At 50.0% G+C, this 17,479-nt stretch overlaps 11 protein-coding genes across 11 annotated transcripts; 4 read left to right on the plus strand and 7 right to left on the minus strand.

Moving 5' to 3' along the window:
- Nucleotides 1–241: 241 nt before the first annotated feature.
- On the minus strand, nt 242–481 carry COCVIDRAFT_98829 (hypothetical protein; the record flags this gene model as incomplete). Its single annotated transcript, XM_014701385.1, has 1 exon — nt 242–481. A coding segment is annotated over one exon (240 nt), but the record flags the coding sequence as incomplete, so codon positions are not given.
- A 1,773-nt stretch (nt 482–2,254) lies between these two features.
- On the minus strand, nt 2,255–3,222 carry COCVIDRAFT_15810 (hypothetical protein; the record flags this gene model as incomplete). The annotated part of the gene is made up of 3 exons (XM_014701325.1): nt 2,255–2,858; nt 2,910–3,048; nt 3,102–3,222. 3 exons carry the CDS (start codon nt 3,220–3,222, stop codon nt 2,255–2,257), a joined length of 864 nt encoding a protein of 287 aa, XP_014556811.1.
- An 835-nt stretch (nt 3,223–4,057) lies between these two features.
- Nucleotides 4,058–4,570, minus strand: COCVIDRAFT_26451 (hypothetical protein; the record flags this gene model as incomplete). The annotated part of the gene is made up of 2 exons (XM_014701341.1): nt 4,058–4,145; nt 4,302–4,570. The coding sequence occupies 2 exons, from the start codon at nt 4,568–4,570 to the stop codon at nt 4,058–4,060; spliced, it is 357 nt and encodes a 118-aa protein (XP_014556827.1).
- Nucleotides 4,571–5,024: 454 nt separating this feature from the next.
- COCVIDRAFT_26452 (hypothetical protein) lies at nt 5,025–6,646 on the minus strand (the record flags this gene model as incomplete). The annotated part of the gene is made up of 2 exons (XM_014701342.1): nt 5,025–6,396; nt 6,447–6,646. The coding sequence occupies 2 exons, from the start codon at nt 6,644–6,646 to the stop codon at nt 5,025–5,027; spliced, it is 1,572 nt and encodes a 523-aa protein (XP_014556828.1).
- Nucleotides 6,647–7,325: 679 nt separating this feature from the next.
- Nucleotides 7,326–8,579, minus strand: COCVIDRAFT_98724 (hypothetical protein; the record flags this gene model as incomplete). The annotated part of the gene is made up of 3 exons (XM_014701386.1): nt 7,326–8,090; nt 8,140–8,240; nt 8,291–8,579. The coding sequence occupies 3 exons, from the start codon at nt 8,577–8,579 to the stop codon at nt 7,326–7,328; spliced, it is 1,155 nt and encodes a 384-aa protein (XP_014556872.1).
- Nucleotides 8,580–8,765: 186 nt separating this feature from the next.
- On the plus strand, nt 8,766–9,965 carry COCVIDRAFT_37602 (hypothetical protein; the record flags this gene model as incomplete). The annotated part of the gene is made up of 2 exons (XM_014701387.1): nt 8,766–8,772; nt 8,944–9,965. 2 exons carry the CDS (start codon nt 8,766–8,768, stop codon nt 9,963–9,965), a joined length of 1,029 nt encoding a protein of 342 aa, XP_014556873.1.
- Nucleotides 9,966–10,821: 856 nt separating this feature from the next.
- Nucleotides 10,822–12,086, plus strand: COCVIDRAFT_98577 (hypothetical protein; the record flags this gene model as incomplete). The annotated part of the gene is made up of 2 exons (XM_014701388.1): nt 10,822–11,275; nt 11,344–12,086. 2 exons carry the CDS (start codon nt 10,822–10,824, stop codon nt 12,084–12,086), a joined length of 1,197 nt encoding a protein of 398 aa, XP_014556874.1.
- Nucleotides 12,087–12,177: 91 nt separating this feature from the next.
- COCVIDRAFT_98788 (hypothetical protein) lies at nt 12,178–12,342 on the minus strand (the record flags this gene model as incomplete). Its single annotated transcript, XM_014701389.1, has 1 exon — nt 12,178–12,342. One exon carries the CDS (start codon nt 12,340–12,342, stop codon nt 12,178–12,180), a length of 165 nt encoding a protein of 54 aa, XP_014556875.1.
- A 258-nt stretch (nt 12,343–12,600) lies between these two features.
- COCVIDRAFT_26456 (hypothetical protein) lies at nt 12,601–13,297 on the plus strand (the record flags this gene model as incomplete). Its single annotated transcript, XM_014701343.1, has 2 exons — nt 12,601–12,739; nt 12,810–13,297. 2 exons carry the CDS (start codon nt 12,601–12,603, stop codon nt 13,295–13,297), a joined length of 627 nt encoding a protein of 208 aa, XP_014556829.1.
- A 1,046-nt stretch (nt 13,298–14,343) lies between these two features.
- On the plus strand, nt 14,344–16,421 carry COCVIDRAFT_98657 (hypothetical protein; the record flags this gene model as incomplete). The annotated part of the gene is made up of 2 exons (XM_014701390.1): nt 14,344–14,491; nt 14,542–16,421. 2 exons carry the CDS (start codon nt 14,344–14,346, stop codon nt 16,419–16,421), a joined length of 2,028 nt encoding a protein of 675 aa, XP_014556876.1.
- A 161-nt stretch (nt 16,422–16,582) lies between these two features.
- Nucleotides 16,583–17,412, minus strand: COCVIDRAFT_98709 (hypothetical protein; the record flags this gene model as incomplete). Its single annotated transcript, XM_014701391.1, has 2 exons — nt 16,583–17,127; nt 17,193–17,412. The coding sequence occupies 2 exons, from the start codon at nt 17,410–17,412 to the stop codon at nt 16,583–16,585; spliced, it is 765 nt and encodes a 254-aa protein (XP_014556877.1).
- Between the last annotated feature and the right edge of the window lie 67 nt (nt 17,413–17,479).

The raw sequence follows: 17,479 nt of genomic DNA on the forward strand, positions 1-17,479 counted from the left end.
GCAGAGCGTTCTCACCAATACCACAAGTAAAGCGGGACGTCGGGAGTGTAGAACGTTGCTAGAAGTGCCAAACTAATGAAGAGTAGATGAAGCATCCTTGGCTGCTTCTTGCCCGTGGGGTATTCCGGGGTACTGTGGAGATCTCTACGCCACAGGAACCAGTGCCTTGCCTTAAGCAGATAGTGGATGGGTGGGGAATAATACGAAGCTTCAGAGCACTATGCACTATGACTAGCCAATATCATTGGCAATATAATGTCTTAGCCTTGGATGCTATTCGACAGCAAACAACTAGCCTCATATGTGTGGAGGCAAAGGTGTGGATCGGCGTCGGCACCTCCATCATTGTCTTCGCCCATATACATTGCCGCTGTGTCACGCGTTGTTCTATGGATAAAGACGGGGCATGTTTGTATATTGTCACAACTGCATGTGGTTTCTGAATGTCAATCACAGTGTAAGATCTCTCATGTAGGAGATCTCTTCACCACTACTGTAGCGCCCGGTATCCGGTTTAGTGGTCTTGAAACCTGGTTAAGATATATTGCATGGCCAACAACATGTGAGCACATATGAGCATGTCTTCTAGAAAAGAGGTGGTCGGCCCGATTTGGGAGGTTAATCTACGGTACAGTACTGTCAAGGTCATGAGGCTTACCTGCTTATACGGGTATCGGTATTGACCAAAAGAGCAAGGTTTCTTCAGTGGCTCGCTTCGCTCGTAGCGGCGAAAGCATGGTACAATGGCAAAGAGTGGTGTTTGGACGCAACGAAGATTCTCTACAGGGAACGCAGAGCTAACTTGATAAACCTTGTCCAAGAAATCTATCAATACGCATGTATGCTCCGTGAATCTCCTGATATGCCCACAGTAAAGAACACCACCTGGCAGCGAAGCCAAGGTGGATACTGAGAGAACCAGGTCAAATGACCTTTGACTGTGGGTTTCAGGAACACGTTAGGAGGAGCGTGTAGCCAAGTTGAAAATGTTCCGGGATAAACGGGACGAGACTCCTCTAAAAAAATTGGCTGTGCCCTGTCCAAAGCTTCGTACGAGTGGTCCGAGTCTTCACAAGAAGGCATCGACCCGAACCCTCGGTTAGTCTTCTGTGCTAGATAGATTGGTGTCCAGGGATGTTGGCTCGCCAAGACCGGGGGTTCGCTTCGAATTTGTCCGCTTCGTCGGCCTTTGACGTATGAACTGGCGAGGTACCGATCCAGAAACAGTTGATACGGTTAGTCCAGAGTTGAGCCCCTCAATATTTGCCGTGTTATACGACGAGGTTGCGGACAGTTGAAAGTTAAAATCTTACCCTGTGGACCCGGTGTTCAGTTCAGCCTAATCAATCAACAACGGGCCAATCTAAGTTCCAACCACTCAAGACCAACTGTATGCCTGCACTTTGACGATCAGCAGTGTACAGCAACGTGATTCCCGGCGGGCGGCAATTATTCCTGGGCCGGCGCGCAAGGTTTCTTATGTGCAAAACATTGCAGCCGGGTGCAAACCGCTGAGCCGCAATCATTAGTACACGACCAACGAATAGGTCGATGAGCTGTTTGATTAGATAATGCGCTCAAAAGTCTTCTGGTAGAGGTATCAAGCAGTCACCGATTGCATGCCGTATCTCTCGAAGATTATAGTATCTGGTACAATATCAGCAGAATACCCTATCTGTTAGTTCCCTTGCCAGACACTGTCAGTCGGACAGTGGCGCACAAGTTCATCTGAGAAAAGATTGCAGCGCTTTTGCCAAAAAGGGTGAAATAGAATTTGAAATGAGCCCACATGTAGGAAGGTGGTAGGTACGAATAAGACTGCGAGATAAGACAGGTACTCAGGAAGGAGATCAGATTCTACTCGCCTAAAGGACAGGCCTGGTTTCTGCTCTTGCAATTTTGCAATGCTCTCGTGACAGGAACCCCATCAGTGGCCCGCTTTGTGCCTATTTCTTGTAATGAATTCCTTCTGTCTTAATGCTCTCCGCATCCCCTTGGTACCTTTCGGGAGCGGAGACACGATCCTTTCCCTGTGTGGCAGGTCTCACTGCGCCCTTCTCGATAACTTGCTCAATTGTAGCGAAGCTGCCTCTACGATAGACGACTACAGTTGAGATCCTGTAGAAGACCTATCATTGAGCTGTACTTGTGAGACGACAAGTCGTATTCCTGCTCAAAAAATGGTGGATTCTTCCGTTCTTCAATCACCACCACCAGCCTTGACCTCGAAAGCCCCGGCTTAACAACAGTATGGTTATCGAGGTCCGTTGGCTTCCAACTCAACAGGGTGTTGTGAGCTTGACAATTCAACAGGATGTCGTGCGCTTGACAGCTCGACCAGTTGTCCTTCTGTATCCTTTTCATGGTATTGCTGCAAATGCGAGTAACTATTGCTCTCTCCGTCCAATTCGACAACAGACTTGTCCATCTGTCTGGCTCTTCCGCTGCTTCTCCACAAGTAAATTGCTACGACCAGGAGTGCAATTCCAATGACCGGCCCAATAACGGCGCCTGCTATCCATGTCTTGTTTTGTCGTTCAGGTTCAGGTCCAGATCGAAGTTCAGATTCAGGATTAGGGGTAGCTTGCATCACATCCAGCCTACTGGTAGACACGTCGATTGATGGTGATGCTGATACTACTAGGGTCGGTGTTGGCACGACTTCTGTTGAGGTCACACTCAGAGGCGGGGGTGGTGCTGAGGATGTAAGGGTACTCAATGATGTTGTCGTCGCTGGCAATTCCCGGTAGATGGTATAAGCTTTCCAGTTCATACGGCAGCCGTAGTTAACCGCAGATGGGAGTCCAGCTGGAGAGGTCGCATAGATCGTGGCCTGAACGCATGACACTTCTCCGGTGCTGATATGTGTTAGTATGAGTGAACATATCGAAGGCCATGGTAGTGCTCACCAGGGCCACACGGAACCATCATCGAGATACAACTTGTTATCTGAACATTTTGTCGCTAATGCACAGCGACCACTGGTGTTGCAGTCACCTGCATAGGTCCCAGAGGTGATCCAAGCATCACCTGCCAACAGTGGCTCGACTGGAACAAGTTGAGTTATGCGCATCCAACGCGAAGACGCGAACGAGACGTACTAGAATCAGGACCGATGTAGTAACCAATGAATCGTGAGTTCCATTTCGAAGTTACTTGGCAGCTTGCGCAAATCACCAAGAAAGAAAGAACGGCTAGTGTATGTTGGACAGTGGACAGCATTATTGTGCGAGGGCGCGATGGGAGGCTCCGCGGCCTCAAAAGGAGAGCAATTGAGGCGGGCACCAAAACAACGCAGATGCCCGCCCAAACGCTTTCTTGTCTGCATTGTGCGGGCCTGACAATCCTATGGAAGGATCCCCAAGTTGGGGGCCAAAAGGCCCCATCTAGGCTAGGATGCCTGAATTTCCGTTCCCTTGGCCGTCTAGAAAATTGCAACGGGTTAGATGGTAGCTGTATTGGAACAAGCTTGTTAGCCGTCAGCCCCCCTTCTAGTTTCAAAAAAGCTGTTAATATCCGAAGCTCAAAGATACAGATAAGCTAACACAAGTCATTGTGTTTTTGATACTACTGTGGCTGTTTCGGTATGACAAGCAGTGAAGCACCACAGAGTCTAGCCCAATGCTGGTGAACAGTCTGTATGGAGCGAAGAACAAATATCCTTTAGGAACTAAATGAACAGCGGCCTGCCACATAAAGAATTCGATTCAGTATTAGATCTCTTTCCTTGGCGTGACGTTATCTGTCTCCATATCGCATCTACATCCTAGGAAATCCATTGGTTTGCATTCCTCTTCAACAACATCACCTGACATAGCCATTCAGTGTGGCTGATAAAAACAAATATAATTGCTCACCCATGGGCGATAACAGGTACCCTCTGCAAAGTCTATAGAGCCCTTGGACCAGCCAGATCCATACTCACAAAAGAAAAGCCCCTCTCCATCCTCGCTGGCGTATGTACAGTTTGGTTCGTGCTACTGTAGAATCTCGCCTCTTTATCGGTGTGTTCCACACGTAGTTCATCCGCTAGTCGCCCACTGGCATTCGGTGCTCTCTATTCCTTCTTGATGGTATCCGGGTCTGAGAGGATACCCTCGGCTTCAAGTCTTCGTCGTGCCTCCTCTAGGGCCCAGGTTTGGATGCTATACTACTGTTAGCTGCTGCTCAGGTTTGTGCTATTTTCCTCCCGCTTCCGTTTCCCCTTGGTGCTTTCCATGGCTCATATGACTCGCCGTTCCCATTCATTTTGCCACAGCTCTGCGCTACCCGCCAACCCACAATCGTGAGATTAGACATACCTGGTATCAGGCTTGAAAGCATAAGCGACAACTCCAAACGCACATGCGCCTCCGAAACCCCAGTACATGGCATTTTCCCACCCCTCCTTCTCATACGCTTCGCCGGGCTTAACACCGAACAGCCATCCTGATGGAGGGTCGTAGCTAGGCCCATGACCGGACTGCTTTGCTTGTGATCGCGAGAAGGCACGGGTGGCGGTACGTGGGGTGGCGGAAAGGGTAGAGGCGATGGCGCGGGAGCCGCTGGTTGCGGCGCGGATCGAGTTCATGATTGTTTTTTCGATGTTATACAACCAGCTTGAAAGGGCGAGTCAATTGTGACAAAAGGTATCCCAGCGTGGGATGAGGTGGTCGTGAAGCTGAAGGGGCGTTGGCGGTGCGTCGTCAGGTCTGAGGTTCGGCGTTGGTTGCGAGAGCTTGGCTTGGCAACGGAAAGCTAGCCCTACCCGAGACGTCAGACCGCCCGATGCATCTACACTACACATTACGCCGTCTTGACTCACACAACGGCTATCTACATGCAGTTAAAGTATATGCTTTCCAAGTTCCAAGAGCAGCTATTAATCTAAAGCTATGGACAAACATGAGTACGATGCACGAAGTGTTCCTCAAATGCAAGAGGATCATGTCTCTGTATATGTATGTAAGATCTAGTAGGAGCTGATAATCCATCAACGCCAGTGCCATGCCCCCAAGAGAACGCCTCATAGATTAAATAACAGATCATGCGTGTACAGGGACATGACTCTCCTCGGAATCCTCCGTTTCGTCGTGTCGCTGCTGGAATGACATATTTGCCATACCTTGGGAAGCTTCATTGACCTGCTCTTCCGTCCTTTCATCTTCGCTCTTGGCTGCAATGCGATCCATCCTCTCTTTGCGTCTCATCTCAGCCTCTTCTAGCTCCGCAAGCCTTGCAGCCGTCTTTTCTGCTTCCTCCTTCTCACGCTTCTCGCGATCTGCTTTTTCGAGGGCTTCAAACTCGTCGTCAATCTCACCCTCATCAAGAGGCTGACCAGTCTCGCTGAGGATGTTGGTGATTTCTTCTGTAGTGGCCATCTGCTCATTGACAGCATCCACTACTCCTTGAACACCCTCGGCGCCGCCAACCTTTTCGTTCAAGCCCTTGAGTGCCGCTGCACCAGCACGCATAGCTTCCACTATCTCGACTTGGTCTGCGGCTTGCTGAAGGTCTGTGTATACTTGCTCAAGTTGGAGAGCAACGTCTGAGCGTTGAGCGAGGGCACTCTCTGCAAGCTTCTTGGAGCGGAGTGCTGCCTTGGCACGAACCATCTGCTTCAAGGCTACGGCCTCGCGAGCTGCAGCATCCGCAGCGGCGATTTTCTCCATCAATGGCGGGATCTGCGCATTGATCTTTGCTACCGTGTCGCGAAGATTGGCGATAGCGGCATCCTCCTCTGTGATGGGTAGAGGTACATGCTCGTGTTCTGGCTTGAATTTGATCGTCTCCGCGTTGTATGATATTGCCTGCTTATCGCGAGCTAGAAAAGCCAGTATGATGTTCAGGTCGTTTGTCGTGAGCGACGCAGAGGGGTTGAGCACGGTCGAGAAGCGCTTGAGAAAGTCGGCCCTTGATAGTACGCGGTCGGCTGTCGATGTATAATCCTTCATTTTGCTGAGTATCTCATCCGCAGCGACCTCGACATTCTTCAGAATGACAAAGTTTCCAACCTCCATCTTGGCCGGTGCTTGCGGTTCGCCAAGTACCCCGACCTGCCGCAAGCTCCATTGTAACACCCTCCAGGGCGATGGAATCCACGACGTCTTGTATATGCTCTCCTTGGAACTGAGAAAATCTTTGAGAGGTATCATCTCCTTCTTCTGAACGGCCTCATGGAACACGGCGGGTAAGCATGTCGGCTTCCCATATTGTGGATGTTGGAGCGCTCGCGCAAGCTCGTCAGCTGCCCGGATGTTCAGAAGATCGTGTGTGGTGCCCTGTGTGGGAATGACACCCGCTCGCGCAGCATCAGTGAGCGCCTTGGTCCATGCTGCGATATTCGCATGGTAGCCTTCGGGGTTGATATCGAGTTGCTGGCGGAAGTCGGCATACAACGATGCGAGGCGATGCTGGCTGGGACAATCAGGCAATGCAGGGCGAGCGCCAGTCGAAGCTGGACTTACTTCTTGAAGGCTTCTTCGTGCTGCAGTATGAAGTCAAGCAGCTCATTCATGTCGCGCTCTGCTCTGGGTGTCCACTGCGGTTTGGTGTGCTTGGGGCGAAAGAGGGTACGCTTCCGCTTGTGACGTCCAAGCGTGGGGTCGTTGCTAAAGATGGAGACGTGGGGGCCGGAGAGGTCGCCAGAGGCCTTGCGTTTAAGCATGTGCGCGTCGGGGGATCCACGGTACCTAGCAAAGTGCCTATCCAAGCTGACGACAAGATCCAATACGGTCTAGCGTAAGAGATGATTATTCGTGTGCTACATCGGTACACAAACTATACATGCTAGGCTGATGTGTACTGTAAGGAGTGCGGGGGCGCGTGCAGCCGCTCACCGATGCGACGCGTTGTTCCAAGGCTATGTGCCCCGCTAATCATGCCCGTCTACGGCAATCAACATGGCTGAAACAATTGGCCTTGGACCAGAGAAGAGTTTGTAATCGAGCCATGTCTTGGGGGTGTATGAAAAGAATTTCAGGGCCCAAGTACAGCTTGCTATGAGTTGTTGGCATTGCCCTTCGAGTAGCGATATGTTATACTATCACGCATCGTACGCCTAGACCTCTTGATTCCTATTTGCGGGAGACCATTTGTGCATGGCTTTATGTATTATTGATTGTACTATAAACGCCGATTCCATCGCCCATCCAAGTGCTTTCCGTCTCTCAAACTCTTATGTTCCCCTGAGTTAAAAACTTATTCGCACGAACAGTTTAGATGAAACCTGTGCCACGATTAGGCCATTAAAGTTGTGCAAAGGTTCCAGAGAAGACGTAGACATAGAGCCACGAATAGATCATAGCATCTCTCAATCAACAACTCCGGACAAGGCGTAATGTCCATCACTTTCTGACAATGTTGATGCCACTGCCCTTGTTCTTCTCCATGAACTGCCGCATCTCCTCCAAATCGTCCATGTCGTCGTCGCTATCTCCGCCCTTGGGTTCATTCGACGGTTTCGTTTTTGGCGGCGCTTGTGGAGCGTGTTGGGGTGGAGGGTCTCGCATCTCTTTGGTCTCTTCCTCCCATGCCTTCCTCTCCTCCTCGTCCAACTCGTCTCGCCTGTCCAGCCACCTCTCTTGCACGTCGCGAGCGTCTATGGTTGCCCCATTTTCACGCATAGCCATCTGCCAAACAGTATCATTTGCGCCCTCGATACCGCCCATTGCAAAACCTCCCGCTCGATCAATGGCCCGCAGGAGTGTCATCATACTCTTCTTGTCCTCGACTGCCAGTGTCTCAAAGCCCACAAGTGCAAATTCCTCAACGAGTTCCACAATCGCCTTGTTAAGCGCAGAAAACTTTGAAGTCGGTTCGTCATCATCCATGTCCATGGTTTCGTTTGCGCCAGCTGTTGTAGGACCTGGTATGCCGGACGTCTGCTCGCGGTTTAGGTGCGGTAGTAGGTATTGTAGGTCTTGGACTTCTGTGTAGAAATCAAGGTTGAAGGGTAGGTTGGGATAGTTGCGCAAGTTGTCGATCTTGGTCAGAACGTTCAGGTGGGGAAGGTCCATCTGCAGCATGCTGCGCAACGCGAGGAGTAAAGACGAGACATACAGCGATGGTCGGGAAAGGACTATCGAATCCGTCAAGTGTACGACGACGAGCTGTGAGAGGTTAGCGCTCAGTTGCGCGCCATGGGTGGTGGGCGAATACTCGATACCCGAGTTTTTGTAGCCGGAAGAAGATGTTCCGCAGAGATCCGTGATGTGTGAACAGCTCGACCTGTCCTGGACAATCGAACAAAATGTAATCATCTGCATCGCGTAAGTATCCTTTCACCAAGCCTGACTACATGGATGCGGACCTCCGAGTTCCTTCAAGCCCTCTTCTAGCCAGTCGAAATTATGCTCCAGCTCCTCCAGGGCAAACAAAACGCCACCATTTGGACCCAGAGACTCTTGTTCCATGATCTCGTCAATGGTAACTAGGTCCCGGACGTCGACAGCTGGCTGGTACGAGGTGTGGTCGTTCGCGGGGTCAAGGTTGACGACTGAGCATTTGCGTTCAATGGCGTCCATGAACTGTTGCATGCCATCACAGTAGGTCGACTTTCCGGAGCCTGGCGGGCCTATTACTAGTTGTGCGAACGGCATCTTTGTGGTTGCGAAAGTGACGTCGCTTGCGAAGGTGAAGTGAGAAGGACAGGGCGCCGGGGAACTTTTGGAGGGGCCTTGCTAGCGTGCATCCCAAGTTATTTGTTTAGTTGCGGACCTCCGACCTTGCGGAGCTTCACTCCAGCTCCCATCTCTCCACACTCTCCAGCAGCCAGCACCGCCAACATGTCGAGTAAGTGGTCCATGTTTCCCTAGTATTGAAATCCACTGCTACAGCGTCAGCTTTTAATGCGCATTGTCTCCATTAAACCCTATGAATGCGAGCGCTGCAAACTGTCGCACCGTAGTAGTGTTCCCTCGACTATATACTGGAAATTGTACACGCCCTAACATGGATACACAGGTCAATTCGAGCTTGCGCAGAACCCAACTGAACCTATATCCTCCGTCAAATTCGCGACCAACAACCCGACACGATTACTTGTTTCATCCTGGGACCGCCATGTTTACCTCTACGACACTCACGCAGAGCCCGGCGGAAAGCTGCTGCAGAAGTTCGAACACCGTGCGCCAGTATTAGATGTCTGCTTTGGTCGCGACGACAATGAGGCCTTCTCTTGCGGCTTGGACTGGGAAGTGCGAAGGATCGACCTCGAGACGGGCGCGCAAACTATCATGTCTACGCACTCGCAGGGTGTTCGCAACGTACTCTTCTCTACCGCGCATAACCTATTGATTTCATCGTCATGGGACTCGACACTACATCTGCACGACCTGTCGCAACCAGGCGAGTTCTCCGCTGTCCGCCTGCCCTCGAAGCCTTTCTCGCTTTCCGCGTCACCCACCAAATTGGTAGTTGCCATGGCCAGCAGAGCGGTCAACATCTACGAACTAGAGAAGCTAGCAGCTGCAGCTAAGACGGGTGAAGAAGAGGTGAGCGTAGAGCCGTGGCAGCAGAGGGAAAGCTCGATGAAGTACATGACGCGCGCTGTTTCATGCATGCCAAACGACGCTGGCTATTCGAGTTCGAGCATCGAAGGACGTGTTGCAGTCGAATGGTTTGACCCTTCCGAAGAGTCGCAGTCGCGAAAATACGCATTCAAGTGCCACAGACAGCAAGTAGATGGTCAGGATATAGTGTATCCAGTCCACGCGCTAGCATACCACCCAGTCCACGGTACCTTTGCTACAGGAGGGGGTGACGGCATAGTGGCGCTTTGGGATGCCGTAGCAAAGAGGAGGATACGGCAGTACCAGAAATTCCCTGCCAGCGTTCAGACTATTGATTTCTCAAACGATGGCAAATATGTGGCCATTGGAGTAAGTCCGGGATTTGAGGATGGCATAGATGATGTACCAGACGGTGTCACCAAGGTATTCATCCGAGAGCTAAGTGCGACGGAGGCTTCAGGCAAAAAGAAATAGACATGTTATGGGATGTTGCAGAAACACTTAGAGGAGCTCCGGGCAGTGATAATTATACCAAATGATGATGAGAACTGTAACTTGTTTCTTTTCCTGATTTTAGAGTCTCACTGATACATAAAGTTGGCCTCGTGGTGTGATACTTGTGATATGAGTAGTTTAACACGTGAAAACAGCCTTTGAGAGCAGGAACATCGGCAAGTGACTTGCTTGGACTCTTGGCTCTTGACTTCTCATGCGTTCAGGCGCCCTTTGTGAGTCAGCCGTTAGGCTTCCAGCATTCTACGCCACAACCACAGGTATCAGCCTCCAGTCCACTACTCCTTTATCAATGTTATCATTGACTATATGAACCATGAAAAAGTACATTTTGTCAGGAAAGTAGCTACAAAACTTCAATCATGGGATCTAAAGTCTTATCTCTTGATTCAAGACACCTTTCCTTTTTGCATATTTTCCATCATCCGTGCATTCGAATCTCTTGTCTTGCCACATGTGCTCTTCTCTTTTTGCTTCTCATTTTTTTTTTGCAAAAGCTATCTGTAAGACCAGATTCCGTATTTATCCCATAGCACGCTTAAGTACCTGTATGTACATGCCCTTTCGTTCACACATGACCGTGTTGTATTCTAGTATGTGGTCAAGTGGTGTCTGGTAGGCTATTATGATTCTTTTATGATCATTTTGATTTCTGTTACTTACGATACATCGTCAGCATCGTATATAAATGCCCAATATGCTCGGGTCTTCCACAGGCAAGGGTGAGAGGTGCAGATGACGTCTGGCGCTAGTAGGCTTATCGATAGTCCCTCCACATTTTCCTACATGTCGCGACTCACCCTTCAAAATCACCAAGATGGCTTTCCGCAAGCGCAATGTAGCGCTTTCACGCGCACCAGCTGGGGAGGACGCGTCAAATCTACTATCTGCTCCTTCTGTAACCCCGCCAGCACCAACACCACCAGGTGTCCGTCCTTCACCCATTGATGGCCGCCCCACTACTTCAACCGGTACACCCTCGCTTGATGGTATATTAGCAGGGCATGCTGGCCTGGCACTGGGGCATTCTATATTGATAGGGGAGAGCGGAACAACGGACTATGCAGGCGCATTGCTGCGGTTTTATGCGGCTGAGGGGGTGGTCCAGGGCCACAAGGTACATGTGGTTGGCATGGGCGAGGTATGGGGGAGAGAGTTGCCCGGCATATCAGATGGCACATCAGACAAGAGGAGAGAGGGCAAAGAAAGAGCAGAAAAGATGAAGATAGCGTGGAGATATGAGGGACTGGGACAGTTCGAGACTGCGAGAGGTGCGTCTTGTACATTTAGTCTGAATTCGATGTCGCTTCTTGAACAACTCTGACGGGTTATGTGACAGGATCTCCAGGTGTACAGAGGACCGCAGTGCAAGGTGATAGTACGACGGAAGAACAGGCTGTATTCTGTCATACCTTCGACCTTGCAAAACGGCTCACCCTCCCGGTAGGAACGGCCATTAATTATGTGCCCATACCTTCACCAACGGGTGCTACCGTATCGCCATTTCCTTCAATATTGCAAAATATAAGGCAACAGCTCGCCTCGACTCCGCCCCATATAATCCACCGGATTTTGATACCGTCTCTTCTCTCGCCGGCTCTATATCCTTCGTCAGCTGCACATCCAACATCCATACTCCAGTTCCTTCATGCTTTACGAGCGCTACTGCGACAGTATTCTACGCGCCTGACCGCAATTATAACGCTTCCATTGACTCTGTACCCCCGGTCCTCTGGCCTCGTCCGCTGGATGGAAATCCTCTCAGACGGTGTCTTTGAGCTGTCACCATTCCCGTACTCGCGGATGCAAGCGCTCGCTCAATCAGCGGGTACTACCAAGGATGAAGAGCGTCCACAAGGGATGTTTGCAGTACATAAACTGCCTGTTTTCCACGAGAAAGGCGGTGGCGGAAGTGTGGAGGATTTGGGTGAGGACATGGCATTTACGTTGAGCCGACGGAAGTTTGTCGTTGCAAAATTCAGCTTGCCACCGATGGAGGGAGACACTGAGGCGCAGGAGGAAGCTGTAAGGGAAGCGGCTGGTGGTAGTGTGATGCCGAAGAAGCAAGACTTGGAGTTCTAGAACGTGTAATTCGTCTGATGCGTAAGATACCCTGCAAAGCACTGAGATGGTGAGCATGGCGCAAACTCCATCAACTCAAACACTCTCTCCTTCATTCTGAGTCGCTGTCATCTCCCAGCATGTCTTCCATTTCGATTTGTTCCCATCCTCCACTGCCAGCCCCAGACCCGAATCCTCGTGTGTAGTTGCGACCGAAGGACGCGTTCCGAGGGTTGAATGTGACGCCAGCGAATCTAGCACGAAAGCCCTCGCCCATGCAGGAAGATGCGGCAAGAAAGGCGAGGAAAAAGAGGAAAGGAATGAAGAATAACAGACTCAAAAGGACTAATACGTTCATTGTAAATTGAGGGTGTTGTCGGTACAATCGGAGGTCCAAGCCTGTGCGGTGCGGGCGTTCGAGACCCTTATGACATAGTGTCGGCGATTGGCGATTGGTCTAACCGATCCCCCTGTGTTCAACACGCCACCCAGCTCTCTCCTTCTGCCTTCTCAAGCCTCTCAAATCGAAAAAAAGATGAGCCGTATACTAAAAGCACCGTTGAGTATACTTTTGCTGCTGTCGTGCGCCTTCAATGCCTCGGCGCATGGCAGTAAGGAGCATGTGCAAGTCGAAGTACCCCCGGACGCTGATTGGGCGACTCGACACATGGCTGGTATGGGCTCCCTACTACCTTTGTGTGATGAAACACATAATCAGGATTATATCAACTAATAATACAATAGAGGAGCATCATATAGCCGGTTTCGACGCCGAATTCTTCTTCCGTCTGCACGACTATGACAACACTGGTGTCTGGGCAAGCCAGGACATTCGGCGTACCTACGGTCTTGAGGACCCGTCTAGCGCCTCGATATCTGACGCTAAGAAGCAATTGGTTGTTCAAACCATTCTCGATATGTTTGATATAAATAAAGACGGCGTAATTACTCTGGAAGAATTCGCCAAAAAGGACGCCGAAGGCACCAAGCTACCGGACTTTGGTCTAGGCCCAGGACACCACGGCGATGACGAATACGAATACGAAATCCACCACTGGGAGAAGTACCATAGCGGAGACGACGTCAAGGAGGAGGACCTGAATCACCCCGAGGACATTGCGCACTTCAAGATGCACGAGGAGAAGGAGGCTAGACAAGAGGAGTGGGAGAGGCTGGAGCTTAGGGGTGTCGTGGAAAAGAACATTCCTGAAAAGTTCAGACGACATCGATGATTTACAAAGCGCACATTGGGAGGATGTTTCACGTTGGTGGGCATTTGCAAATACCCAAAGCGTAACGAGATACTTTTGTGAAAGTGGTGATAAGCATCTGGCTATGCTTCTGCATGTGTGGACGATGTAAGAACATGAAGTGACTACGAGCCAAACTATGTAATGGATACTTAATATGGATTGTACCAAACTTGAAAATTTGCATCTGGGTCACCTCTGCAAATGACCTTCACAATAATGAGGTCCGACTTGATTCACTGACTTGGCCCTTTGGTCTTGGCTTATCCATACGATATCTTCAACTTGGTATTCCAAACATGCTCACATCATCCAGGTTCGTCTCTACACCAAAGAAACCAGTGCTCTGTGCTGAAGAAGCAGCGTTGTCGTCTCATGGAAGCATCTTCGTACATTTCAAAATATTCAAGACAATAATTGGATTTTCGTATGCAGGTAAATAGGCCTGGTGAAATTGTTATTATAGAAGAGAGGGAAAACCCGCAAGTTTTTCGAAGTGGTCGCTATTAATGATACTAGTAACAGAAAAGAAGAACGAAGGTAGAAAGGGAGTTCTCCGTTAAGAGCACTTGAGTTTAAAGCGGTAGAGCTATCTTGTAAGCGTATAGATATGTAAGCAAAATCTAGCGGGGATTGTTTAGAACTCAATGTATAGACTTCCAATTGGAGAATTGCTCTATGCGACACCCAAAACTTGGTGTAGTAATGTTGGAGATACCCTCAATTGTGAAGGGTGAAAGACTCCATTGTCGTTCGGTCAGACATGGGCGATCACATTTTCGCTCAAATAGTCTTATTAGTAGATATCACTCAATGATCAGCACATACGAAAGCACTACAAACAATATCGTGGGTGGAAGATGGTCTTGAAGGTGAACTTACAGTCCCAAAGCAGAATACGCTAGTGTCCAACATGACTAGCTCACCCGCTAGTGTACTTTGCTCTGTTCACCATCAGCCATTCAGATGTCCTCGTCATTCTGAACACCAATTGTCTATTCCACTTTTTAACGTCACGCCAATACACCATGGCTGATGAAGAAGATGTTGAGACCACCTTGATACCCAGTCTTTACAAACCACCTGCCCTGCTGCCAATTGCACAGCTTAGAGATCAGCTGCTCTATACTATAGAAACATATCCCGTGACTATCGTTGTGGGTGAAACAGGAAGCGGTAAGTTAAATCTAGAAGATTCCCAGATTTTATAATTGACAAATATCTAGGAAAAACAACACAAATACCAAAATTCTTGCTTGAGGCAGGTTGGTGCAGCAGCGGTCAGCAGATAGCCATCACACAGCCTCGGCGCATAGCATGTACCAGTGTCGCAGCAAGAGTGGCAGAAGAGTTGGGAACTCCACTTGGCCAGAAAGTCGGATATAGCATTCGGTTTGAAGATGTCACGTCAGCAGCCACGCAAATCAAGTTCGTCACAGATGGTCTCCTGCTGCGCGAAATGCTCGTCGACCCTCTGCTTTCACGCTACTCTGTCATCATGGTAGACGAAGCACATGAACGTAGCTTGTCTTCGGATATTCTACTAAGTTTGTTGAAGAAAGTCCTGAGAAAAAGGGACGACTTACGAGTGGTTGTGAGTAGCGCAACATTGGAGGCTGAGCGGTTCCTTGACTTCTTCAGTCCGGATGAAGGGGAGAAAATTCATGGAAAGAGCAAGGAAGAATTTGGCTACATTGTTGGCATTGAGGGACGCACCTACCCGGTCGAAATTCAATATCTGCAAGAACCAACGAACAACTACGTTGAAGCAGCCGTGGACACGGTTGTAAAAATTCACAAACACGAGAATGAGGGCGACATTCTCGTTTTTCTCACCGGAAGAGAGGAAATAGATGATGCAATTGATAAGATTGGAGATCATATTGCCGAGATGTCCTCTTCTCAGCCAAAACTCATACCTCTTCCTCTCTACGCCGGTCTTCCTGCAGAAGACCAAAACCTCATCTTCACCAAGCCGCCGCCAGATACACGAAGAGTAATTTTCAGTACCAACATTGCGGAGGCCTCATTGACCATTGACGGCATTGTATTCGTGGTAGATACAGGCTATGTCAAACTCCGCGCATACAACGCGAACCTAGGAATTGAGAACCTCGCCGTCGTTCCCGTATCAAAGGCCAGCGCAACACAAAGGGCCGGACGTGCCGGACGAACTAGACCGGGCAAATGTTTTAGGTTGTATACAGAAGCCGTGTTTGAGGGATTGGAGGAGGCCACATTTCCTGAGCTCGCCCGTTCAAACCTCGCACCAGTTATTCTCCAACTTCTCAACCTTGGTATCACGAACGTGGTCCGTTTTGACTATCTCTCTCCACCACCATCAGCACTCATCACCCGTGCTCTGGACCTCCTCTATTCCCTCGGCGCCCTCGACACCCATGCCCGTCTGACAAAACCCCTCGGAACGCGGATGGCCGAGCTGCCCCTCGAGCCGATGCTTGCGCGCGCTGTTCTGAAAGCCGCAGAGCCGGAATTTGGATGCCTAAGCGAAATGCTCACAATAGCAGCTATGATGACACTCCAAGGAAACACGTTCGTATCGCATGATGGAGGCAAGAAACAGCTCGATGCAGCGAGACGACGCTTCGCAGTTGAGGAAGGTGACCATCTCACGCTATACAATGTGTATGAGGCTTTTGTGAAAGAAGGCATGGGCAATACGTCATGGTGTCATTCCAACAACCTGAACCACAAAGCACTTGTAAAGGCAGTCAGCGTACGCAAGCAACTGGCGGCTTATCTTGACCGTTTCGGAGTCAAGGAGAACGTGCTCTCATCGTCCGGCGTGCTAAGGGTAGGAGGAATACCAATGGCTGAGCGTGTGAGACGCTGTCTTACATCTGGCTTCTTCGCCCACGCAGCGAGAATGAAGGCAGATGGTAGTTTTACCACTATCGACGGCAAGACGACGCTCTGGGCGCACCCTTCGTCCGTATTCTTCACAAGAAAGGCGGATTGGGTCATCTACACTGAGATACAGTCTACGCGGGACAAGATTTACATCCGGGACCTGAGCAAGGTGAATATGGATTGGCTGACTGAATATGCGCCCGGGTATTACAAGGTCAAGAATGGAGGGAGATAATTATGTTAAACCAGTATATTTTGAAAGCAAAAAATCAAAGAAATAAATTGTAGGGGTATTATCAAAACCGAACCAAAAAGACCGACATGTAGTCCTACAAGTCTAAACGCCGCCGGTAACCCGATGTCATAACCTTCATGTCCCATAATGAAAGTAGCGCTCTATTTGCAAGCCTCTACAAACAATTCTCGCATTCCCTTTAGAAAACCCGCCAGGTCGCGAGTCTCGTTCAATCTCTCGACTACTCTTTCAGTCTCTTCACGCTCTACTTTAGGTCTGACTTCCAGCACCTTGTAGTCGCGCTCGCTAGTATCGAGTTCAAACCAGGCCTCGCGATCCCACTCTCTTTCATCCACATTGGTGTATACAAACTTGAGTCTGTCATCCTTGCCTAGCCCCTCAATCCTGAGCCCCAGATAACTCTCCCAGAAGTCCAGCTCCGGCTCGTTGTAGCGACTCTGGCCATCTAGGTATCGGCGGTGCTTAAGCTGAGCCTCGCGGCGGGCGGAAATGGTCTTTTGGAGTTCGGCGATTTGGGCGCGGAGATTGTCGCGGTGAGCGAGGCGCTCGTCGCGCTGCAGGGTGAGGGCGGAGATGGCTTCTTGCATCTCCGAGGTTTCCTGGGACTCCTTGGCAAGGGTTTGGCTGTGCTGAGCGGTTTTGAGTTCGAGGATTTCAATGTCGCGCTTCTTCATGCGTTGGTCCTCTGCGTAATTGTTAGCACTTGGGAATCGACTCAACACATTTGTTGTAGAAGTCGGGCATGCGCACCATGTAGTTCTGCCACGTTCATGCGGAACTGATTGCGCTCTTCCAGCACTCGCCGGCGGCCATTTTCGATAAATGCGTCAAATCGCGTTGTGAACTGGTTCATGCGACTGCGCAGATCGTCAAAGCCAAAGTTGATAGAGGGCAGCTGGTCAGCCATGGACGGCGCATCGTGCGAGGGGGCACGCATGGTCGTGCTGAGAGAGGGCTCAAAAGTCGTCATGGTGGAAGTCGGTGTTACAGATAATTGCTGAATATCTCTTGAAGACTCTCGTCGTATGCCAGTGTAT

Source organism: Bipolaris victoriae (assembly GCF_000527765.1).
Source record: "Bipolaris victoriae FI3 unplaced genomic scaffold scaffold_40, whole genome shotgun sequence".
Taxonomy (NCBI): Eukaryota; Fungi; Ascomycota; class Dothideomycetes; order Pleosporales; family Pleosporaceae; genus Bipolaris; species Bipolaris victoriae.